Raw genomic sequence first — 27,201 nt, forward strand, 5'->3', positions numbered from 1 at the left:
CGCCTTCGAACCGCGCCTCCAGGCCTGGCTCCAGAGGGGGGCCCCGGTGACCTGCGTCCGGGCGAGGGAAAACTAGGTCCATATATTTTATTCATCTTAAGGGGTCTTAGTCGTGCTTTGTCTGGCCCCTCACTTAGGACCCTTTTGCCATGGGTGACCCTACCAGGGGCATGAAGCCCCAGACAGCATCGCTCCTAGGATCATAGGGGCACGCAAACCCCTCCACCACGATAAGGTGACAACTCACGGAGGGGATACGAAAGAATAGTATAAATATGTACGAAAGAATAGTATAAATAATATAAAAATATCATGACACGCATGTCGTAAACACGAAACAGCGTTATTCAAGGACATCGCAAACCAAAGACAATTACTGTATATACAGTAATACTGTTTTCCAAAAACATTAAACTTTACCCCTAAAAATGATGAGTTTAAAACAACCCAACTTGGGTTGAAAATTAGACCAACCCAGTCTCTTGGGTCAAATTCATGTTCTCATGAGTTATTTGTTACGGTTGACGTCTTCTGGTTGGTTGATCAAATGCTCGATCGACAATCCCTTGTTTGACCAAAGCAATTGCTGATGTCAGTTTTGCAGGAAGAAAATGACTTCGTTATTATGGGTACGGAAGGGGCATGAACAGACTGAAATCGATCATATCATGACAAATCATGGAAAATCCACTTTTTTTGATTTTATATTTATTTTATTTTGTGTTTTGAGTCTCCAAAATTGTAGAAAAGCTGCAGAGATACTTTTAAAATCTGTTAGGGGGCTGTTTTTTACTCCGTTCAGTTTTCTCTGTTTTCCATTATGTATTTTCATCTATTACATCACATCCGTTGGTGCGGGACTACCAAACAAGGTAATGGGTGTGCCCAAACGGTTTCGCAAATTCGCCATTTTTATTACTCTGCAAGTTTTGTAGTCCAAACAACGCCAGGATGCCATAGTGGAGAGCTCAAAATTTTTCATTGATGGATGCATCAATCCACACAACTCATTGCACCGTCCCCCAGCATCAGAACCTCAGCTCGTGACCATAGGTGAGGGTTAAATTGACCAGTAAAATCGAGATCTTTGCCTTTCGGCTCGGCTCCTTCACCACAACAGACGCAGCACTGATCCATCTGTCGATCTCCCACTCTATCCTGCTCTCACGCGTGAACAATATACCAAGATACAATACTAACACTTGAGGATCTCATCCCCGACCTGAAGAGGGCACTCCACTCTTTTCCAATTGAGGGCCATCATTTCAGATTTGGCCCAACTGCTTCACGCTTAGCTGCAAACCGCTCCAGTGAGAGTTGGACATCATGGATTGAAGAACCCAACAGTACCACGTCATCTGCTAAGGCAGAGATGCAATTCAAAGGGCATCAAACCGACCCCCCTCAGCGCCTCAGCTGCATCTAGAAATTGCACCTAGAAAAGGCACGGTCCTTGATGTGGCAAAGGTAGCCTTGTCGGAGTCCAACTCTCCCCTAAAAAAGTTCAACTTACACCGGAAATGCGGACCAAATGCTGACATTGGTTGTATCGGGACCAAGCTGCCCTTATCAAGGGGTTTGGTACCCCATGCTCCCGAAGCACCCCCCGCCAGAATTCCCCAAGGGCCACGGTCAAATGCCTTTTCCATGTAGACTGGTTGGGCAACCTCTCATGCATACTTGAGGACCCTGCCAACAGTGTATAGCTGATCCACTGTTCTGTGGCTAGGATGAAAACCATATTGCTCCTCTTGAATCTGATATTCGACTTAGACTTAACTTTATTGATCCCAGGGGGAAAGTCACATTCCCACAGTATCCACCCCACAGAGTAGGTACATAAAAGAGCCACAGATTTGAGTGCAATACGTTTGGGTCTGCTAGGTCGGACTGGCATCACCAGGGGTCATTAGTTTACAGCTCCGCCCTTCTTTTCACGCAGCCAAAGGCAGAGGTAGGCTAACCGCTCGTCCATTGGAGTGAGTCCCATTATTGAGGTGCCAAGTGGGGGGCAATAGGGATGTCTCGTGTGACGTCATTAATCGCCACCACATCACATTAGTATATAATGCGTTTCAGGTAGCGTGTAAACAAAATGTTTATCATGATTTGTGGACGTCTCAGAGTCAGTGAAAATAAGTCTGAATAGGTCTGAAGTCAAATAGAGTTCTAAATGTTTGTATTGTGGCAAGTCTTAAACGGAAAGTACAGGCTTTATTAAAAAAATACTCGCTACGCAACAAACCCCTCTAGCCCCTCCCACAGGTGGTGTTGCCTTTTTGGGCTGAGGCCCATGAATGCAGGCCTAGCCATCAGGCCCTCAAAAGCAAGCCCCATCTGCAGACCTTGCTCCAGAGGTTGACCCGAGTGACTTGGTTGAATTTTACCAGTCTAGCTTCGGGCAAGCTTGAAATTGGAAGGTTAAGACTAGAAACATACACACATGACTCATTCAAACCTCCTCTGCCCTATTCTACTAGGACCTTGTGGATTCTGATGCTCTACTTGATGAAGAAGATTTAAAGAAGCCAGACCCAGTGTCTCTTAAAGCGCCTATCTGTGGGGGAGGTGCAATCAAGAAAAAGAAAGCCTGCAAGAACTGGTAAGTTCCTTGCACTGGAGTTACTGTATCGCAGGGGTCCTTAACAAATTAATTGACATTTATATCCAGATACCTTATACAGCACTGGTGTCAAACTTATTTTTGTCGCGGGCTGCATCATGGTCATAGGGCCTCAAAGGGCCATTAAAATTGTCAACCCAAATAAATGTACCGCATTTTCCGGACTATAAGTCGCTCCGGAGTATAAGTCGCACCAGCCATAAAATGCCCCAAAAAGTGAAAAAAAACATATATAAGTCGCTCCGGAGTATAAGTCGCATTTTGGGGGCAATTTATTCGACAAAATCCCAGACCAATAACAGTCATGAACGAGCAACAACAGGCTAAACGATAGCAACAACAGGCTAAACGATAGGTATGCTAACGTGACAAACACAAACAAAGAGCTGAGAACGGGCCTGACGTAACATGTAGAGTGATTAAGGACAACTATTACATGAATAACATGTTTATCAAACCATCCGTGTCACTCCAATTCATTAAATAGCAACAACAGGCTAAACAATAGGTATGCTAACGTGACAAACTCAATTAAAGAGCTGAGAACGGGCCTGACGTAACATATAGAGTGATTAAGGACAACTATTACATGAATAACATGTTTATAAAACCATCGGTGTCACTCCGATTCATTAAATAGCAACAACAGGCTAAACGATAGGTATGCTAACGTGACAAACTCAAACAAAGAGCTGAGAACGGGCCTGACGTAACATATAGAGTGATTAAGGACAACGATTACATAAATAACATGTTTATAAAACTATTGGTGTCACTCCAATTCATTAAATAGCAACAACAGGCTAAACGATAGGTATGCTAACGTGACAAACACAAACAAAGAGCTGAGAACGGGCCTGACGTAACATATAGAGTGATTAAGGACGGCTATTACATGAATAACATGTTCATAAAACCATCGGTGTCACTCCAATTCATTAAATCCATTGATCGTTCTTTGTCAACAATGGGTGCGGACGGCTGAGGGCGCTTGCACTCCAAAATATTCCACAGGCTCATATAACGATAGATAAACTATATTTCAAATAACTATAATACAAGCCAACAATGAATAAATAAGAGTCTTGAATAAATGATAAATAAACAAATAATAATAAATAATAATAATAAATATAAGAGGAGCAAAAATTGAGCAAGTGTGCATACAGCAGACAGTGGACTTGGATATGGTGCTTTAAAGTGTTAATTGCTTTATTTGATGTTTTCTCTATTTTTTATGTTTTGAATATGTTCAAGATAAAGATATAAAAGCATGTGAAGTGATCAGCAATACTAAAAATAACATGGGAAGTGGTCAACTATACTTGTAAGTAAGTGATGTCTTAATGATCAAGTAAAAATTAGTGAAAAAAAACATATATAAGCCGCTCCTGAGTATAAGTCGCCCCCCCACCCAAACTATGAAAAAAAACGCGATTTATAGTCCGGAAATTACGGTATTAACGTCTCATATTGTGTATATATAGTATAGCCTACAGAACAAACTGATGAATAACTAGTTTTCAAAACAGAGACTAATAAAAACTGTTCAAATATTTAAAAATGAAATATTGAAATCAAATCAAATATTTAAAAATAAAAATTATTAAAAAAAAGAATCGTAATAAAAATTGCTAACTATCTATTTTTTAAAAGTGAAAACAATTTGAAGTTTTGGAATTGACATATGAATTCGATGCACAATTTGTCTTTGCAGGCCACCTAAAATGATGTGGCAGGCCGTATCTGGCCCTCGGGCCTTGACTTTGACATCTGTGTTATACATAATCAGATTTGATTTAATAGGTTTTCTAACATAACACAACGTATATATACATACATACATACATACATGTACATACATACATACGTACGTACATGTACATACGTATATTCGTGCATCTTTGACTTTGACTTTGACATGCAGTGCATACAGTGCATGCATGCATACAAAAAACACAAACAAAAGAAAACACAAGAGGTTAGGGGACAGAATGGGTAAGGGATGGGGGAGTGATGAGTGTGTGGTGTTGGTTTGTGGTGTGTGTTGGAGTTTTGTTGCAAGCATAAGGTAAAAGATAAGTAAACAAACAAATATAAAGTAAACAAATGATAACCTTCAACAATGACAAAATAAATGACAGTGAAGAGAGGGAGAGAAGAAAGTATGTGGAGGGACAGTACAATTTGCAGTATGGTACTGTCATTGGTAACGATAACAATAGTAATGAGAATATAATTCATAATACTTGTTATATTAATCAGGTTTTTGTTAATACTAATAAGAATAGTATAACATATTTTCCGCACCATAAGGCCCACTTAAAAGCGTTTAATTTTCTCAAAAAACAAAGGTAGCCTTTTGATAAGGTGCACCTTTTGTGTGGACCAAATTCCAAAATCTGTAAAGGTTTTTTGTGTGGCTTCCGCCACACAGAGACGCTATATACTGGTGTAGTATGTAGACCCGATGAACCAATCAGAAGACATTACATTTTACGTAGATCGGGGCAGAAAACCAGAGGATTGTACGTAACACGTAGAGTACGTACTTCGTCCGCTATTGATAAATAAGTACTACCGTTTGTGAAAAGCAAATACCGTTTGTGAAAAGCAAACAGCATTAGGATCCTCTAAAATGGCATCGACAAAGAGACATGCTTACGAGGCACAACTCAAGCTTTCTGGAAAGCCGGGATCATTGCTGAAAAATAACGTGACGACAAGACAATGACAAGAAGGAACTTGTCATGTTTAGTGGCGAACTTGCACAAGAGTTTATTTTGGATACAGAATATGAGGACTTTGATGGATTTGTGTATTAATAGAGATCAGTGGTTCTTAACCTGGGTTCGGTCGAACCCTAGTGGTTCGGTGAGTCGGTTTCGGGGGTTCGGCAGAGCCTCCACTGCGGAGGTCCGAACACACCTGATTTATAAATTTGCATATCTGAACTGGTCTCGCAAAGGCAAAAGCAGAAGTCACACTGATTTGCTGGTATGTCATTTGTTGTGAATTCATGCATTGTGTTGGTTTTATTCTTTGAACAAGGTGATGTTTATGCACGGCTCATTTTTTGCACCAGTAAAAACATCACTGTCTTGGGGAAAAAGAAAAAAAAATCACTAAAGAGGGGTTCGGTGGATGCGCATATGAAACTGGTGGGGTTCGGTGTTGGATTTTGTCCACAATTTAGGGAGCGCGCTATCTGCGCCTCACGGCAAAAGCCATTGCCAATCACCTGTTATCCAATTTACTCACTGCGTGTTCGTTTGATTTCTTCAGATTTAGGAAAATGCTAAGACACTGAAGCAGAAATTAGACTTACACAGGTTGGTTGAGTTCAATCACAATTCTTGTTCAGAAAGCTCTGTTTTCAGGGAAGTACAATACAGCGCTGGGCCTTTCAAGAGCGGAAAGTCTCCATTCAGAAAAGGCCACGTTCAAGGTTCTTTGGTCAGCTTATATTCAGTTGCACATGCCAGTGTGGGCCGAGTTTGATGGGTGATGAGTCTTTGGGGTGGGGCAAGTTCGCAGGAGAGTCTGATTCCATGGGAGTGGGTGCTGGTTTGGTGAGAGCTGGTTCCGTGGGGTTGGGTGCTGATTATGGGCGATTCGATGTGTGGGGGCTGTTGTTTTCCTTTCCGTCTTTCAGGCTCGACGATCATCTTTGGCTTGGGTGTCTCCCTCTGGCACCTGCTGGTTTTATCTCCAAGTGACCTTCCTGTAAACATTCTCCTTCATTCTTGCACATACACTGTCGCACCTCATCCATTCATCATTCTTTCAATTTTGTCATTTTGTACGGAATTATGTGAGCTTTTGGCTGTGACATCAATTTATTAATGTTCCCTGACGATGCAAAGTTTGTACTTACCACTTACCATGTTTTTGTTTGTTTGTTCTTTTGATACTCCATGTACTTGCTTACATCATCATATTTTTAGTTTAATCATGCTTTCAACCATATATTTTCTTTGTTAGGCAAAATATTTCCCTCTGTCCAGAACGTTCAGTAGTAATCGAAAACTGGCATCTAGCATTAGTCAAAACGTAAGATACAATCAAGTACTGAACATTTTTAGACGACTTTGGCAGTGTCCGTGATTTAGAAAATCATCAGGCATGCATTAAACAGTTCCTTAAGGGTCATTAAGCTATTCAGGCAATATATCCAAAAACATTTGTTACTTCAAAGTTCTCAGAAATATATATCAGATCATAAAGTTATAAAAACCTTTCTCATTACCACTTATCAAAAATGTCTATTTATGTCTTCTATATTGATTTGGTGTGTAGGTATAATTATATGCTTAAAATGTTTCTTTTATTGATTTAATATGTGAATACGTATACTTGTCTGCGTATGTACTTTATTCAATGAGGTTTGAGCATATCTGTTTTTGTAGCTAGGCAGGACTTTTTGTATTTCGACCCCATTCCTTCAGTTCGGTACCTCCAACAAGGTTAAGAACCACTGATATAGATTAACAATGAGAGTACAGTACGATACAGTACATGATTAAATAGTCAAATAAAGTACAACTTAACTCGCGTGATGTTTTTGTTTTACCACCATAAGTCATGGCATGCATGTGCTCTATAATGTGGTGCATCTTATGTGTGGATTAAGTACAGAAAAGCCCTCAGAATTGAGTCTGCGCCTTTTAACCCGAAACACCTTATGGTGCAGAAAATACGGTATCCTAAAAATAGTCATAATAGCCATTGTATTCCTTTGTTCAGGCAAGAGTTGTGGTCTTACCATAGCAAACCTTTCCGACAGTTTTGGCAGAAACTCCCGCCCTCGTCAGAGAGTGTCACCTGATGGTGTGTGTGACACGTCTTATTCAGCTGTTGTTACTACGAGGGCATGACCCTCCTGTCAGAGTTGACAGGTGGGCACGCCCCCTGCTGTCCTCTCGCCGCTCCAAAACGCTGGTCCAGGTGTGTGAGAGCATATTTGCTCCCTCATCTCGGTTCATGGTGTATTGTCCATTTTTTCAGATTGCCTCCATAATCCAGCGGTGGTGTCGATATTCTTCGGTACGGATGACTCTGGCTTTGTTCCAGGTCATGATATGGTTCTCCCTTTTGCAGTTATGGCTGATTTATGGGTCTCTTGCAGTGCCTTCTCCTTTGTCGCTCTTGTGTGTATCTTGTCCATCTCCTTCTCGCATTCCTTTTGGTGTGCTTTCTTCATTGTGCTGAAGCTCCTTCCCGTTTCACCGATGTATATTTTATTGCATATTTGACAGGGTATTTTGTATATTGCATTGCACTTGTTGTCTTATTCTATTTTGTCATTGGGGTGTACTAACAACTGTCTCAGTTTTTTTATGTGGTTTGACCGGTGTGCCGATATGATATTTTTGCATTGCTCTCTGTATTTTTTTCTGTGATTCCTCTGATGTACGGTAGTTTCACCATTCCTCTGTTTTCCGTCTTGTTTGTGGTTCTTCTTTTTGTTTGGTTCTGTTTCTTTTTTCTTTACTTGTGCTGCCCCTTTGTTTATTGCCCATTGTGGATATTGACATGTTTTTAGTGCTTGCTGAACGTGCCTCTCTTCTGTTGCTCTGTCTTCTGGGTCCGTGATTATTGTTTCGCATTCATGTCGTGTTCTGACGACTGACATTTTGTGTGCTGTGGGCTGTTCTGATGTCCATAATAAATATTGATCGGTGTAGGTGGGTTTTCTGTGAATTTTAATTATTATGTCTCCGATGTTTGTGTGCTGTATTTTGATATCTAAAAATGCGATGGTATTGTCTATTTCTTCTTCGTGGGTGAATTGTATGCTTCCCGTAGTGTCTATTGTGTTAAGGTGATCTGTGAGCTGCTGCGTATGGCCGGTTTTTATTTTCTCGATGATGTCGTCTACGTATCTTTTCCACATTGTGGGTCTGAGCGCTTCGGGTGCTGTTGTAATAGCTTTTTCTTCCGTAAAAAAGCCGCACATGATGGCCGACAGAGGGTTCCCCATTGTGAAGCCTTCTTTTTGTCTGTATATTTGATTCCTGAATGTGAAGTATGTGGATGTGGCAATAAACTGTAGTAACTGTATTATGTCCTGAGTGGTGAGGTTGGTGCGTTTTTTAAGGGTCCTGTCTGTCTGCAGTCGGTCTTGTACGATTTTTAAAGTTGCTTCTACTGGTGTTTTGGTGAATAGTGATATGACGTCATGTGATATGAATATTTCCTCCTTGCCCACCTTAATATCTTTGAGTTCTTTTGCTCGTTCTTTTGAGTTCTTGCAGTGTTGTTCCATTTGTTCAAGTATGGGTTATATTATTTCTGCGATGGCCTTTGACAAATTGTATGTGACTGAACCGATACGTTCAACTATTGGGCGTAGTGGTGTTCCTGGTTTGTGGATTTTTGGCGTGCCGTATATGCGTGGTGTGATGTTTGCTATGGGTATGAGATGGTTGGATGTTTGCTCATCTATTTTGTTGTCAATTAGTAGTGGTTTTAATAGTGCCTTGAGTTTATTTTTCTTTTCTTCTGTTGAGTCTTTTTTGAGGATTTCGTAGGTGTTGGTGTCATTTAACATATCCTGTATTTGTTTTTCATATTTTTCTGTGCCCATGATGACCGTGGTTCTGCATTTGTCCGCCGGTAATATAGGGATTTTCTCCTTTTTTGTTAATGAATTTATGGCTCTTGCTTCCTCTCGTGATGTTGCTGGGTGGGGGTCGCGCTGCTTTCAAAATACCCGCCACCTCGTTGCGTCACCCCTTGTTGGGTCACACCCTCGTAGTAACAACAGCTGGATAAGACGTGTCCCACACACCATCAGGTGACACTCTCTGACGAAGGCGGAAGTTGCTGCCGAAACTGTCGGAAAGGTTTGCTAAGGTAGGACCACAACCCTTGTCTGAACAAAGGAATACAATGGCTATCGTAAATGAAGACATAAGGAACACAATTCAACAGTCATAATGATAGTAATTGAGGCCCACCTGCTTCATACACATCCCTGTCCTGCTTCCTATTTCTTTGCGTGCATGTTTCCTTATATTTCCTCCTTTCTTTCAGTTTCTCTCTCTTGTGTATTATATGCCTATTCTTAAGTGTTGCATTAAAACCCAGTAGAGTGTGATCCAGGGACGTGCGGTCAGAGGAGGCAAGGGAGGCCACGCCTCCCCGCCATCATGAAAAGGGGAAAAACAAATTCTATTGTTTTTATTATAAAGTAATTTTCCTTTTAATTTCAATAGTTTTGTATCATTTTGAACTAAATCGCTGAATTTTATAGTTATTTTAAAACCGAAGACGATTCACTCGGAGGAGCCAACTTCCTGCCTAGCCTATTCTGAGGGTTGCTTAATCACACGGCTGCCTTCATTTCAAATTTACAGTGAACAACTGAGGAGCATTCGTCCATTCATTTTGTTTTACATTCGTTTTATTTTTTTTCCGTTTTTACATTTCGTTTTACAATGGAGGAGTACATATCCAAACGATTTTCAACTATGGATTTTCAGTTGAAGCAGGAGGTCATCAGCAAAGGAAGACCAGCTCCGGAGTTAAAAGGTTTGATTCGGACAATGGGACTATACACAGTGATCACTCGCTACTTCGCGTTTCGTTAATCGCAGCTTCACTACATCGCAGATTTTTTTTCCAAATTAAAAAAACATTTAAAAGTCAAAATAAAACTTCTAAATTGATGTAACGTGTCTAACATTTAGGACAATCTAATATTGCTCCAAATGTTTGTTTACATTCCTTTAGAAGTCCGTTTTTGTGTGTTAACACGATCGCGAATTAGCATCTTTCCGCTAACTCGTTAGCTTGCCCAGTACTTCTTGTTGGTGACCGTACTTCACGGATTTCATTTATCGCGGGTGGTTTTTGGAACCAATTATCCGCGATAAACGAGGGATTACTGTATATGTATATATTCCATGTGCTTTACTGAGTGTTTTTATGTGTGAAGACTGCTGATATGAGATTTTAATTAGAATAATTCAAATTGAGTAATGAATAAGCCACTCTAGAGCAGCGTTCCCCAACTTTTTTTGTGACACGGTTAGGTGTTGGACAAATTTTACCGGGGGGGGGGGGGGACGTCAGTGCCTCCCCAGTCATGATCCTCACCGCACGTCACTGGTGTGATCCATTAAAAATACATTGGCCACGGAGTGTAGAGATGGAACAGGCTGGTCCTCCTGCATTTGTTAACTTTTGTTTAATTTGTCCTCTTTCCTTTTCTACATACTACAGCAGGCATGTCAAACATATGGCCCGCGGGCCGGATCAGGCCCGTTGGATGATTCAATCCGGCCCGCCATAAATTTCTGAGTATGTAAAAAAAAAAAAAAAGCGAGTCTCTAGCTCATTTCTATCAAAAGTTGTGATTTTTTTTTTATATAAATACAAACCAAATGCTCCCTCCGGCCTCTAGTGGGCAGCAATTGTGTAAAGGCGCTCACGTGCAGCATGCGACACTGACACGAGTTAGTCACAGGAAATAAACTTTCGCAACGGTGTGTCCACGTAAAAATAAACCGGCGATCTTGCTTCACCATTCACCACTACTAAACAAGTTATCGGTCAACACACCCTTCCCAAAACGGCACTGTCAAAAAAAAAAGAAACGTTTTTCAGGAAAAATGGACTGAGAAGTATTTAGTTACAGAAGTAAATGCAAAACCAGTGTGCTCGGTATGTAATCAGCAAGTTGCAGTGTTCAAAGAGTTTAATTTACGGCGCGACTATGAGACTCATCATAAAGACAAGTATGACCACTTGAAAGGACAAATAAGGAAAGACGAGATAAATTGGTCGCTGGTCTGAAGAAACAGTTCACTTTTACGCGCACCCGCGATATCGCTGATGGGGCTTTAAGAGCCAGCTACATTATTGCCAACGAGCTAGTGCAGGCCTCCAAGTCATTTTCTGATGAAGAGTTTGTAAAAACATGCATGCTGAAGGCTGCAGAAGTCGTGTGCCCTGAAAAGTGACCTGCCTTTGCAATATTAGTCTAACAAGGAACACTGTTGCAGATCGGGTGACAGAACTCTCAAGTGACTTGAGTCAAGTCAAGTCAAGTCAAGTTTATTTGTATAGCCCTAAATCACAAACAGTCTCAAAGGGCTTCACATAGCCAAAAATTGACAATTATTCTCAAAGCATCCCCTGATCATAAGCTCCCAAAAGGGCAAGGAAAAACTCAAAAAACCCCTGCCAGGGGAAAATGAGAAACCTTGAGAAGGGACCACAGATGGAAGGATCCCCCTTTCAGGATCACCAGGTTATAATGGATGCAGAGAGTGCAAAAGTAATACATAATATGAAAATCAATGAAAAAATGGATGTCGGAGGTGCCCTCGGTTGTCCTGGCCGTGTCTTCAAGGGGGTTGAGTAGCCAACTGAAAGAGAAAATCAAGTCATTTATCGCATTTTCAATTGCAATAGATAAGAGCACCGATGCCACAGATATTGCTCAACTGGCCATATTCATTAGAGGTGTTGATAAAATTTTGACCATCACGAGGAGCTGCTTGAATTGGTGCCCATGAAACACACCACAACAGCAGATGACAAGGTGGGAGCGGACTGGTCCCGTGCCGTGAGCCTGGCTACCGACGGTGCCCCATCAGTGGTCGAGAGAAAGGCAGGCGTTGTCACAAAATTCCGTGACAAAGTACAGACCACAAATGGAGGACAAGAGTTTTGGGCTTTTCATTGTATTTTGCATCAAGAGGCGTTACGTTGCAAATCACTGCAAATGGGTGTGGTTGTAAAAACTGTAAATTTCATCAGAGCGCGCGCTCTAAATCACCGTCAGTTTGACGCATTTCTCAGTGATAATGACATCCATGCTGGTCTACCATACCACACTAACGTGCGGTGGTTAAGCAGAGGTGCACTACTCAAGCGCTTCTTTGAGCTACGAGGAGGAATTGAACAGTTCATGGAGAAGAAAGGGCGCCCAGTAAAGGAACTTAAATGCAAGAAATGGGTGCAGAATTTTGCGTTTTTGGTTGACAGTACACAACACTTGAATGCACTTAACATTACATTGCAGGGCCGTAACAGAGTTGTCACCCAATATTATGATGATGATGATGATTGTCATTTTTTCCCCATTGTTTGTGAATGAATGTGTTGTGGTTAGAAAAGATCCCTTGTCATCTGTGATTATAACATGTAGGGTAGGCTACAAATGTAGACTGAATAATAAAACATAGTACGAAAAAACAAAGCTAAATATTTGGAGTTGACATTCTTTTACTGATCTGGCCCGCCTGAGAACAGGTAGTCTGGATCCGGCCCCAGAGCCAAACTGAGTTTGACATGCCTGTACTACAGCGTCCTATGATAATTGTTTTCATTACCACTAAATAATACTGTATGTATTATGGTGTATCACACAACCTAACTAAATAATAAAAAGAAATACTGGTGACATACATTATTTTTCAGACTAAAAGTCGCTCCGGAATATAGGTCGCATTAGCCATAAAATACACTAACGTGAAAAAAAACATATATACCGTATTTTCCGGACTATAAGTCGCTCCGGAGTATAAGTCGCACCAGCCATAAAATGCCCCAAAAAGTGAAAAAAAAGATATATAAGTCGCTCCGGAGTATAAGTCGCATTTTGGGGGCAATTTATTCGACAAAATCCCACACCAAAAACAGTCATGAACGAGCAACAACAGGCTAAACGATAGCAACAACAGGCTAAACGATAGGTATGCTAACGTGACAAACACAAACAAAGAGCTGAGAACGGGCCTGACGTAACATATAGAGTGATTAAGGACAACTATTACATAAATAACATGTTTATAAAACCATCAGTGTCACTCCAATTCATTAAATAGCAACAACAGGCTAAACGATAGGTATGCTAACGTGACAAACTCAAACAAAGAGCTGAGAACGGGCCTGACGTAACATATAGAGTGATTAAGGACAACTATTACATGAATAACATGTTTATAAAACCATCGGTGTCACTCCAATTCATTAAATAGCAACAACAGGCTAAACGATAGGTATGCTAACGTGACAAACTCAAACAAAGAGCTGAGAACGGGCCTGACGTAACATATAGAGTGATTAAGGACAACTATTACATGAATAACATGTTTATAAAACCATCGGTGTCACTCCAATTCATTAAATAGCAACAACAGGCTAAACGATAGGTGTGCTAACGTGACAAACACAAACAAAGAGCTGAGAACGGGTCTGACGTAACATATAGAGTGATTAAGGACAACTATTACATGAATAACATGTTTATAAAACCATCGGTGTCACTTCAATTCATTAAATCCATCGATCGTTCTTTGTCAACAATGGGTGCGCACGGCTGAGGACGCTTGCATTTCAAAATATTCCACATATTCCACAGGCTCATATAACGATAGATAAACTATATTTCAAATAGCTATAATACAAGCCAATAATATTATCAAACCATCCGTGCATTTTAATTCCATTAAATCCATCGATCAAATTCCTCGTCCTTTGTCAACATCGCCGCGCGTGCGCCCTGACGTCAGCCTCGTCTTTATTCCACAGATCTACTATATAACTATATTGTAGCGTTAACAAAGTACAAGGATAGACATGGGTTTGGTAAACGGCTCTTTATTAAACAAAACAAACTTCCAAGCGTGTGGCGGCGTGGACTTCCAGACAGACCGGGCGTGCGTAATGGCCATGTCCGAGCCCCGCGCACCGTTCGCGGACAACCACTCGGCCGAGCGCCGGCCCCCGACTCAGTAGAGTAGGACCGGGCGTGCGGAAAAGCCATAATAGTTTTTCAAACCTTCTATGTCACTCCAAATCCTTAATTCCTTCAAACTCTTTGTCCTCCGTGTCACTTAGATATGATCACTGCTAATGATGTCCTTGTGTGGGCACGTTTGTATGTAAACAACCGCCGCGCCGCGCTACTGACGTCACTTGAAATAGTAATCCATTGGTACATCACGGTTCTCCAAACTTTCTTTCTGCTGCTCGATTACTGTTTTCAGCTGCATATTTTACAAATTGAAGTTTGGAACGTGCAAAATATGAGTTTCTTTTTGGTGCCATTTTTCTTAAGCCCACCCAGTTGATGAGTCACGGCCAACGGTGAAATTTAGAGCGCCCTCATCCAGTTTCGTCTGAAAATATAATTTTTTTTGGTTGTTTTATCAAAGTCAAAGTCTGCTTTATCGTTGATTTTTTTTTTTTTTTATATACTAAGACACGCAAAGAGATTGAAATTACGTTTCCACTATCCCTTGGTGAGATAGTACACATGTGCATACAAGCAACACAAAAAAAACAAGAAGGCACAAACAATGAATAAATAAGAGTGTTGAATAAATGATAAATAAACAAATAATAATAAATAATAATAATAAATATAATAGGAGCAAAAATGGAGCAAGTGTACATACAGCAGACAGTGGACTTGGATATGGTGCTTTAAAGTGTTAATTGTTTTATTTGATGTTTTCTCTATTTTTTATGTTTTGAATATGTTCAAGATAAAGATATAAAAGCATGTGAAGTGATCAACTATACTAAAAATAACATGGGAAGTGGTCAACTATACTTGTAAGTGATGTCTTAATGATCAAGTAAAAATTTGTGAAAAAAAACATATATAAGTCGCTCCTGAGTATAAGTCGCCCCCCCACCCAAACTATGAAAAAAACCGCGACTTATAGTCCGGAAATTACGGTAAGTCGCATTTTGGGGGAAATTTATTCGACAAAATCCAACACCAAGAACAGACATGAATGAGCAACAACAGGCTTAAATAATAGGTATGCTAACGTGACATAAACACAAACGAAGAGCTGAGAACGGGCCTGATGTAACATTCAGAGTTATTCAAATAACTACTACATAAACAACACGTTTCTAAAACCGTCTGTGTCACTCCAACTCGTTAAATCCATCGATCGTCCTTTATGTTAACAATGCCGGCCGGGTGCGCGCAAGCTGACGGCGCTTGCACGTCAAAATATTCCACAGGCCCATACAACGATATATAAATTATATATCAAATAACTATTATATAAGCAATAATATTATCAAACCATCTGTCACTCCAAATCATTAAATCCATCGATCGTCATTTATGTCAACAATGCCGGCCGGGTGCGAGCAAACTGACGGCGCGTGCACTTCAAAATATTCCACAGGCCCATATAACAATATATAAATTATATACATCAAATAACCATTATATAAGCAATAATATTATCAAACCATCTGTGTCACTCCAAATCATTAAATCCATCGATCAAATTCCTTGTCTTTTGTCAACAACGCCGCGCGTGCGCCCTGACGTCAGCCTCGTCGTTATTCCACAGATCTAGTATATAACTATATTGTAGCGTTTACAAAGTACAAGGAAAGACGTGGGTTTGGTAAACGGCTCTTTATTTAACAAAACAAGAGTTCAACGAGCCAACAACTACTGAATTGTAACGATAAAAACATATACATGTTGCTACACGAAATAAAATATATCAAATAACTATAACATAAATAGTTCACCGCCACACGGCCCCAAGCACCGGCGTCGACTTCCAGGCGTGTGGCGGCGTGGACTTCCATCCCCGAAGGTGGCACTTCCAGCCACGGAGTTGGAAGAGAGCTCCATAGAATAGGACCGGGCGTGCGTAAAAGCCAAGTCCGAGCCCCACCCACGGTCCCCGGACAGCCACCCAGCCGAGCGCCGGCCCCGACTTCCATCCACGGAGGTGAAAGAGAGCTTCGTAGAGTAGGACCGGGCGTGCGTAAAAGCTATAATAGTTTTTCAAACCTTCTGTGTCACTCCAAATCATTAAGTCCTTCAAACTCTTCGTCCTCCATGTCACTTACAAACAAAGCCGCCAATGATGCCGGTAGTATGTGGGGCCCTTCGTCATCTTCGTCACCCCGTGATCGAATCTTTGTCCTTTATGTAAACAACCGCCGCGCCGCTGATGTCACTTGAAATTCAAATTACAGTAATCCCTTGCTACATCGCGGTTCGTTTATCGCGGTTTCACTTTTTTTTTTTTTTTATTTTGAAAATGTGTGAAAAAATTCAAATATAAGTTGCTCCTCAGTATAAGTCGCCCCCCCACCCAAACTATGGAAAGAACCGCGACTTATAGTGTGAAAAATACGGTACTTACTAATTAATTTTCGACTTCGAAACCGACGCTCTCGGGGTATTTTATTATTTATTTTTTTTCAAAGTCAAATTCAGCTTTATTGTCAATTTCTCCACATGCCAAAGACACACAAAGAAACCAAAATTTCGTTCCCCCCTATCCCACGGTGACAAGACATGGCTCACAACAGACAAACAAGTAAACAAGTACAACAAAAGCGTGCTGAATAAATAATGAATAAATAACACAACAATAAATAAATAAATAAGAGGAGCAGAAAAAAAGGAGCAAGTGCGCGTACAGCAGACATTCCCGAAAATAGCGCAACAGTGCCGCACGCTACGCAGAAGGGGGTAGCGAGTTCAGGGCCCTAACAGCCTGGAGAAAGAAGCTGTTGGCGAGTCTGGTGGTGCGGGAGCGCAGGCTATTTTTAGCGAGTGTAGAAAAATAACAGGTTACCCCCTCCCCAAGCAATGTTCGGTCAAGGAAGTCGAGTAAAGCGAGATTTAATTTTTGTTTGACAAAGCAAAAGTAAAGCTGTTGTTTTGGTTTTCTGTGTGTTTAACACAGAGTAATAGGGAAAAATGTGTGACCTTTGCGATAGTCCGGCACACATTATTTGCTTTTACATTTATTTTCATGGGAAGCATTGCTTCTACTTACAAACTTTTCTACTTACAAACATGATTGCGGAACCAATTAAGTTCGTAAGATGTACCAATCTAGTATGTCAAAATATCACATTCATTGCTGTATCAAATAGTGGGGCGCGCCCCCTTTGGGGGGGGTCACGGTGCGTTACCAAGGGGGGGCGCGTGTGACACCAGGGAACATGCTTTTCTTTTGGCTGTACTAGATTAAAGGGTAATTAGACATCCATTGCAGTAGGTGGGAGTGGCAGTATCACTGTAAGAGTGTGTGCAAGGAGTATTCGCTCTACAGTGTAGAGCGCATGGAACATACGCACACACAGAGCAGGCGATAAAAAGTGCAGTGGGACACCATGGAAAAATATTTAACAGGGTTAAAAAGAACGGCGGAGAGAGACAGAGATAAGCGAATCGAGAGTCCCACAAAAGCTAAGACAAGGAAATATGACGCAGCGTACGTAGCGCTCGGCTTCAGTGTGACTACAATGGGAGACGAGGAAAGACCGGTGTGTTTACTGTGCCTTACAATGTTGGCAGCGGACAGTATGAAGCCATATAAATTAAAGTGGCACTTAAAGTCATTGCACCCCAATCGCGCTGATAAGATGCTTGAGGTTTTTCAGCGAAAATGGGCTGTATATTGCAAACAATCGTCCCACTTTGTGAATGCTGCTTCAGTCAGTCAGCAAGCACTGTAAGCATCATATAAGTCAAGTCAAGTCAAGTTTATTTGTATAGCCCTAAATCACAAACAGTCTCAAAGGGCTTCACATAGCCAAAAATTGACAATTATTCTCAAAGCATCCCCTGATCATAAGCTCCCAAAAGGGCAAGGAAAAACTCAAAAAAACCCTGCCAGGGGAAAATGAGAAACCTTGAGAAGGGACCACAGATGGAAGGATCCCCCTTTCAGGATCACCAGGTTGTAATGGATGCAGAGAGTGCACAAGTAATACATAATATGAAAATCAATGAAAAAATGGATGTCGGAGGTGCCCTCGATTGTCCTGGCCGTGTCTTCAAGGGGGTTGAGCTGCAGTTCCTTCATCTTGAATTGGTCCCCGAGAATCCAGCTAGCCGCGATCAGCTTTTGAGCTTTTGAGCCACCTGGGGAGGGGATTAGGTGGCTCAAAACGAAACATAAAAATCTATTTTTTTCAAATATCTAAATGAAATCTATTGGAAATCTATAAAACAGCGTACCAAATTGCTCAGTGCAGAAAAACCACACCATTGCAGAAGAGCTGATACTACCTGCAGCCGTGGATATGGTCTCCGTCATGCTGCCTCATTTTGATTGAAAAAAACAGCACAAATTGTTTTATTCATTTTTGTTTTGTAGGTTAAAATGTTTATACATATATTGTGCTCCTGAGTTAATGTTGCTGATTACTTTGAATTTAATATTTATTGCTGTTATTTAATTTAATATTATGTATGTTTATTATTTTATTGTATTTTTTCAACATAAAATGGCAGTTGGTCAAGAATATAGTTTAAATAATTATAATTTATTTTTTAATTTCAGGCAAAGTGATGCACATTGAATCTGTTCTGTTACAGACTAAAAAAAATGTATTAATAAAGTTATTCTTTATTGTAAGCTGATCTTTATTTATTTTTTGTTTTTTCTATAATGTTAATAACATGGGGGTCATGAAATGTTTTCTTCTCCCTAGGGGGTGCATCACAGAAAATGATTGAGAAGCACTGTAATAGGCAAACGGCACAAAACACAAAGTCACAATAAATGACATCTCCTGATTTTCAACACAAAATATGACAAGTAAATACATAATTTAAGTGTTTTACCAACTCTGAAGCATGGAGAACATGTAGCAAACTGAGAATCTTCAGAATCAAGGTGCAAAACATAAAATTAGAAAAGCCATTTTATTTTCCCTTAAGCAAAATTGCTGCCATTTACAATGGTTTTGGAGTGATGGGCTAGTTAAGAGTGTGGGCATTATTGGCTCTCAAGCCAAGAAAAAGAGAAGCCTCAGGGAAGAAATGGAGTAATATTGAAACTCAAAGCAACAGGATATCAGATAAGTTTGGTTTTGTGGGTTCAGTTCCGGACATGTAATCAAATCATAAGAGGGTGTAGTAATGTAATCTAGAAGTAGGTTTTTCCATTGGTTTATGTTAATGTTGTTCCGAGTTTTCCAGTTCATGACGATAGTTTTCTTGGCGATGGCTAAAGCAACAAGAAGGATTTTGGAGTTTAACGTCTTGTTGTCAACTACTAATAGGTCCGCTAGCAGGCAGAGAGATGGAGATGTTGGGAAGTGACAGCCCAGCAAGGAGAATAGTGCCTGTATGACCACTTCCTAAAATAGTTTGATTTGGGTGCACTGCCAGGTGGCGTGAATACCGTATTTTTCGGAATATAAGTCGCATTTTTTTCATAGTTTGAGTGGGGGGGCGACTCATACTTAGGAGCGACTTATATGTAAAACTATTCACTAATTTTCAAAATTTAAAAATCCGCGATGTCGTGAAACCGCAATAAACGAACCGCGATGTAGCAAGGGATTACAGTAATTTGACTGCAACTGACGTCAGCGGCGCAGCGCACACGCGGCGCTTGTTTACATAAAGGACAGAAGATTCGATCACAGGATTTAAAGTGACAGATTGTTTGATAAAAGTGTTGTTTATAATCATATGGGCCTGTGGAATAATTTGAACTGCAACTGAAGACGAGTCCCACGTCAGCGGCGCAGCGCACACGCGGCGTTTACATAAAGGACGAAGATTTTGATCGATGGATTTAATGATTTGGAGTGCCACAGATGGTTTAATAATGTTGTTTATATAATAGGAATTTGATATATGCTTTACATATCGTTATATGGGCCTGTGGAATAATTTGAACTGCAACTGACGAGTCCGACGTCAGCGGCGCGGCGCACACGCGGTCTTGATTCCATTAAGGACGATCGATGGATTTAATGATTAGCAGTGACACCGATAGTTTGATATTGTTGTTTATATAATAGGAATTTGATATATACTTTATATATCGTTATATGGGCCTGTGGAATAATTTGAACTGCAACTGACGAGTCCGACGTCAGCGACGTGGCGCACACGCGGCGTTGATCCCATAAAGGACAATCGATGGATTTAATGATTTGCAGTGACACAGATGGTTTGATAATATTGTTGTTTTTATAATAGTTATTTGATATATAATTTATATATCGTTATATGGGCCTGTGGAATAATTTGAACTGCAACTGACGACAAGTCCGGCGGCGCGGTGCAAACGCGGCATTGTTTACGTAAAGGACGATCGATGGATTTAATGATTTGGCGTGACACAGATGGTTTGATAAAGGTGTTATTTATGTTATAGTTATTTGGATAACTGTTAATGGTACGTCAGGTCCGTTCTCAGCTCTTCGTTTGTGTTTGTCACGTTAGCATACCGTATTGTTTAGCCTGTTGGTGCTCGTTCATGTCTGTTCTTGGTGTTGGATTTTGTCGAATAAATTTCCCCCAAAATACGACTTAAACTGCGGTGTGACTTATATATGTTTTTTTTCACATAATTGTCCATTTTATGGCTGATGCGACATATATTCCGGAGCGACTTTTAGTCCGACAAATACGGTATATGAATCTGTGCAATGTTGAATGCGCATGTGAATCCCATTTTAGCTAACCTCTCACCAGTGTAATGTACTCTGTGTAGAATTTTGCATTGTATTAATTGTAGATTGTATTTTTGGTCAAGAAGAATATATGTTTACAAATATTGGTTAGGGTATCAGGAACAATTGACAGGTCTTTTTCCCATTTAATTAATGGCAGGGTTATGTCCTGAGTCCTGAGTGTTAGTCACCTAAATGTTGAACTGAGGCTGAGATGTACCGAAGTCAAATTCTTTGCTTGGCATGCTCAAACATGGCCAATAAAAATTCTTGAATCTTAAATCTTCTTGAATTGATTGGCTTGTATGCACCTGAACCTCAATTTTACACCCTTCGATTCCACGCAACTCACTAACGCGTTGTATATATATTTTCAAGTAGTATTTTCAAGTAGAAGCTAGTCGACTAGTGCGTAAAGCTTAGCGCTAGTGATTTGGTGATTTTTTTTAAATGTGTTTGATAATAAGGGCTGTTTGATCTTTATTACTACTTTATCACAGTGTTAGGGATAGCTAGGATTGTTTTTGATTCGGAAAGGGGGAAGTTCATGGACTCACCTCATCCACAGAAACTCACAAGTCAGAGCATGGCCAGACACAGGAGTCGATAAGTGGCTGCTTTATTCTCTCTTCCATCCAATTCACATAGAATCAAAATGACTTCCTCAATCCGTCTGATTATTGTCATCTGCGTATTGGTTCTCTTTCAGTAAAATGTCAACAGTTCAATGTGTGTGAGAATTCACGGGGACCGACTACAAAAAAGACCTTTGGTCAGTTTGTAATTCCTTGTGTGGGTTCCAAACAATAGTTTCTCCAAATTGTGCTGATTTTGGCATCTGTGGTACAAATTTTATGAGAGTGTCCTGTCTGACTGGTGGGTGGTTCATACTGGTCAAAGTCAGAGCTGTCTCAATCGTCTCTCGTCTGCTGTCTGTCGATCTACGAATGTCGATCATGCGCAAGATACATTTCTGATTAATAAAAATATATAAATATACATTAACAAAGTGTTTATTAAAAATTGTGAAAATCCTTTGTGTGACAATTCTTTCACTTTTGTACTGAACAAACTCCAACTGTAGCAAACTGAACCGAAAACCATGACCACAAAACAGAGATTCGAACCAAACTGTGGATTTAGTCAACTTTTCCATCCCTAATACATACGTATACAAGTGCTGGGCACGAATGAGTTGTAATTTGTTCACTCGTTCTATTGGCTGTTTAATTTTTTAAAATATTTTGCGTATTCCGATGAGCTAGCAACTGATTTAAGTGCTCAGTTTTTGAACAGTTCCATGACAAACTCTACGCAGCAGCTGTCTTGCATGTGGGACGCTGGAGAGTTTGTGGGGGATTTGTGCCACCTTGGGCTACTTGCCCTGTCTGGGGTTACATCTTTAAAAGACTGAATTCCTGGAGATTTGCGTAATGCTTGACATAAGATACAGGCTCAGAGAGCACTTAAATCAGACAGGCGCAAGTGTACTTCTCGCTTTTTCTCCTGGTTGCTTGAGTCCGTTTCAGTTTTGATGTGTTTTAATGAGGCACAAAATGTAAATTTTGCCGCACAAAATCTTTAGTAGTTCTGGATTGGAGCAAAAGGGAATGACGGCACCCAAGGCGGAAGTCTCTCAGGGAAATCAAAACAGAGATCAGGCAAACAGTAATTAATGAAAATAAAAGTAGCTTGCAGAATGTTGCTCAATACAACAGAGTAATAGTCTTAGCAAAAATACTCAAGTAATAAAAATATTTAAATTCAAATATTGCTTTAAAATGCTGACAAGTAGTGATGGGTCGGGCAACACCGATGCGTCTGCGCATGTGTGGAGATCATAGAGCGAAGCCCCGTGCGTATCGCTTTAAGAAAGTCACGTGACCGAAACTGCAGCAGTATCGCCTGTCAAGGAAGTGCGCCAAACTTCTGTTAAAGGAAGCACATTGTCAACGGGATGGATCTGCCAAAACAATATCTGATCTTTTGCTGTTCATCCTCGAAGTTATCAAGCATTATAGAGCAGCCCCAAGTCAGATACTGGGACAATCTTGTAAAAAAACATCCCGGTGCACAAGCATCCTCTTTCACAACACGTTCACTTAGATTTTCATGTTATGATTCATGTTCACATAAAGTCAAAGTCTGCTTTGTTGTCAATTTCCTCACGTCAAGAGACACAAAGCGATCGAAATTGCGTTTCCTACTATCCCACGGTGACAAGACATATTACATATTATATATATACGTATTATATTATATTGGTCTATGGACAAACAAAACATTCAAATAAACAATACAAAAAGTAAAAACAAGAAGGCACATACAATGAATAAATAGGAGCAATGAATAAATAATAAATAAATAAATAAGAGCAACATGGTTGAAATGGAGCAATTGTGCATACAGCAGACAGTCAGAATATAGCGCAAAAGTACAGGAGAAGTAGTGCAAGGCAGCCAACGTGGCCCAAAAGGCCAGGACGTTATGCAGCCGAGGGTGGAGGGGGGAGAGAGTTCAGGATCCTAACAGCCTGGAGTATGAAGCTGAATAATTATTTATTGACTGCAAATAAAAAATAAAATATATTTTAAATTTAAATTAATATATGAAATGATATATTTCACAACACGTTCACTTAGATTTTCATGTTATGCTACATGTTCACATTATTTATTGACTGTAATGAAAATATAAAATGTATTTTAAATTTAAATGAATATATGAAATAGTACAATATAAAATATCCATCCATCCATTTTCTTCCGCTTATCCGGGGTCGGGTTGCGGGGGCAGCAGCTTTAGGAAGGCCTCCCAGACTTCCCTCTCCCCAGCCACTTCATCCAGCTCATCCCGGGGAATCCCAACGCGTTCTCAGGCCAGCTAAGAGGCATAGTCTCTCCAGCGCGTCCTGGGTCGTCCCCGGGGTCTCCTACCGGTGGGACATGCCCGGAACACCTCCCCAGGGAGGCATCCAGGAGGCATCCTGATGAGATGCCAGAGCCACCTCATCTGGCTCCTCTCAACATGGAGGAGTAGCGACTCTACTCTGGGTCTCTCCCGGATGACCAAGCTTAATATAAACTATAATTACTTAAATTAATTATTGTGTATACTAGGTCATCAAATCAGTGTCAGTTGAGTCGGTCAACTAGGCTGCTACACAGCAGGTGTCAGCACTCAGTGACACAGTATCGACACAGTATCAATACAGTTTGGCAATGTGTTGAAACGCTTCATGACGCCTCATCTACCCATCACTACAAGTATAATTTATCAGAAATTGATGATAATGATGATAGAACTTTATTCATCCCACAGCGGGGAAATTTACTTGTCACAGCAGCGCATACGAGTGCAAGAGTACTGCCCCCACCCCAGCAGACCACAGCGTAGAGGATGGCTGAGGCCACCCACCACAGAGTCATAGAAGGTCCTGAGGAGAGCCCTGCACACACCAAAGGACCTCAGTCTCCTCAGCAGGTGGAGGTAACGCTGGCCCTTATTGTACAGGGTGTGGGTGTGATCAGTCCAGTCCAGTTTGTTGTTAAGGCGAACACCCAGGGATTTGTAGTTCTCCACTACCTCAATGTCCGATCCCTGGATGTTCACCGAAGTGAAGTGGGGTGCTGTCCTCCCAAAGCTCACAATCATCTCTTTCGTCTTGCTGGTGTTCTGCTGAAGCTGGTTGAGCTCACACCAGCTAACAAAGTCCTTGATGACCGTCCTGTATTCCAGATCGTTCCCCTCAGAAACATATCCAACAATGGCCATGTCGTCAGAGAACTTCTAGATGTGGGCAGTGTGCGGTGTCGTGGGTAAAGTCCGAAGTGTACAGGGCAAAAAGGAAAGGAGAGAGCACCGTACCCTGGGGGACACCTGTGCTGCAGAGCACCACGTCAGACTCACAGCGACGTAACCTAACATACTGCGACCTGTCGGTGAGGATGTCTGTTGTCCATGCAGTCCGGCGCTGGTCCACACCCGAACATGATCCTCCCAGTGCTCCCTACGTCCTCCAGGTGAAGCAGTGTTCTGTGCAGTAAATAAATCACTGCATCGTCCACCCCAACACCAGGCCGGTAAGCAAACTGCAGGGGGTCCAGCTGTGCTCCCGCCAGCGAACGCAGGTGACCCAGGATGATCCTCTCCATAGTCTTCATCAGGTGGGAAGTCAAGGCAATAAGCCTGAAGTGGTTAGGTTCCTTGGGGCGCGGCACCTTCGGTACAGGCACCACACAGGAGGACTTCCACAGGGCTGGAACTTTGTTCAGTCTCAGGCTCGGGTTGAACAGGTACATGACCACGCCACTCAGCTGGTCTGCACCGTCCCTGAGCAGTCTCGGACAGATGCCATCTGGGCCCGGGGCCTTCCCTGCCTTGATCTTTCTGAGGTGACTCCTCACCTGAAGATCTGTAAAAGAGAGGGGGGTGTTGGAAGACTGGGGTGATGGAGTGAAGACTGAAGAGTGACTTCAGGGGGGTGTGGGGTGTTGGTGAGCTGGCGGGGGGGCTGGAGTGTTGAAGGTGGCAGGCTGAGGTGCGGAGCAGGGTGAAGGGGCCGGGGGGAGGCGGAATCAGAAGGGGCGGGGGGAGGCGGAATCAAATATGTTGAAGAACAGATTGAGTTCATCCGCCCAGTCATTGTCCCCATCAGCTGGTTTCCGATCAAGCCCTTTACCATGGCCCGAGATGGATTGCAGACCCCTCCAGATATTTCTGGCGTTGTTAAGCCCCATTTGCTTCTCCTGCCTCCTCCCGTAGTTCTTCCCCTTCCTGATCTTCAGCCGGAGTTCCTTCTGGACTCTACGCAGCTCCACCACGTCCCCCGAACCAAAGGCTCTTTTCTTCTCATTAAGCAGAGCCTTCATCTCGGAGGACACCCAGGGTTTGTTGTTGGGAAAACACCGGACCAACTTGGAGGGCACAGTGGTCTCCACACAGAAATTAATGTAGTCCATAATGCAGTGGGTCACGCTGTCGATGTCACTGCCATGGGGGCTACAGAGAGCTTCCCAGTCTGTATTCTCAAAGCAGTCTCTGAGCCTGGCAGTAGATTCCTCAGACCACAACATCACAAACCTCCTCTCAGGTGGACGCTGTTTTACCACCGGGGTGTAGTCTGCGACCAGATGGACGAGGTTGTGATCCGAGCGACAAAGTGGGGGGAGGGGGGATGAGGTATATGCATCCTTGACATTAGCATACAACAGGTCCAAAGTTCTATTGTTTCTGGTGTGGCAGTTGACATTGAGTAAAGGTGGGGAGGGAAGAGGCCAGGGAAGCATGATTGAAGTCCCCGGAGATGAGGAAGAGGGATTGGGGGTGCTGAGTTTGAAGCTTAGAAACAATAGAGTGGATCCGGTTCGTAGTGGAAGCAGTGACAGCTGAGGGAGGGAAGTACACAGTTATAGCAATAACGTGAAAAACTCCCTCGGGAGGTAGTATGGTCGCATGCTAACCACCAACAGCTCCGTCACTGGAGCAGAGTTACTCCTTAACACTGACGTGTCCGGGATGGCACCATAGCGTTCACAAACACAGCGAGTCCCCCTCCACTCCTCTTACCACTCTATCAATATCAGTTAATGTAACAGTAAATTTATCAAGTTACTACCCACCTTCTGATTACAATATACCATATCCTGCCCCAGATTTTGAGAAGCATTGAACAAGGATGTGTCAAACCTTAAACCTAAATAAATTGGACCTTACTCTTAGAATACTACGATGTCTGAACTGTGTTATTCTCTACCCACTCTTCAAAGTAATGTCTCATGCTTGTTTGTGCAGCACATGTGGCCTGGCAGAGGAACTGGAGGAGAGTAAAGGACAGCAGACAAATCTTCCAAAGTCCGCCTGTGGAAGTGTAAGTGCATTATGATTTTGTGCGTGCGTGCGTGCGTTGACTCGTCCTAGGCTGTGATTAGATATCTCGAAGCGTGTTGAGTGCCGTTTTCCTGTGGAACAAGGCAACTAGACTTTTTTTTGCTAAGTTTCTTTTCTTGTCAAACTAACACAACTCACAATAATAATGAGTAAATGTTTGATAACTTTCGTGCAAATACTTCAACAAATATTAAGTACGTAAATGTGAGGTGCAAGAGCACGCACGCATTGAGTGAAAGGCGCAAGCT

At 41.7% G+C, this 27,201-nt stretch overlaps 1 protein-coding gene across 2 annotated transcripts in view; it reads left to right on the forward strand.

Annotated features, from left to right (window-relative positions):
* ciapin1 (cytokine induced apoptosis inhibitor 1) overlaps positions 1-27,201 on the forward strand; it is a 74,064-nt gene that overhangs the window by 37,217 nt on the left and 9,646 nt on the right. For both annotated transcript variants that reach the window (XM_088379194.1, XM_088379195.1), the window contains exons 7-8: positions 2,481-2,602; positions 26,858-26,933. In XM_088379194.1, coding sequence (XP_088235320.1) covers positions 2,481-2,602; positions 26,858-26,933 — 198 coding nt within the window. The remainder of the gene's footprint in view (positions 1-2,480; positions 2,603-26,857; positions 26,934-27,201) is intronic.

This window comes from Syngnathus floridae, chromosome 6, assembly GCF_059516105.1.
Source record: "Syngnathus floridae isolate MCC-2025c chromosome 6, RoL_Sflo_1.0, whole genome shotgun sequence".
NCBI classification, from domain to species: domain Eukaryota; kingdom Metazoa; phylum Chordata; class Actinopteri; order Syngnathiformes; family Syngnathidae; genus Syngnathus; species Syngnathus floridae.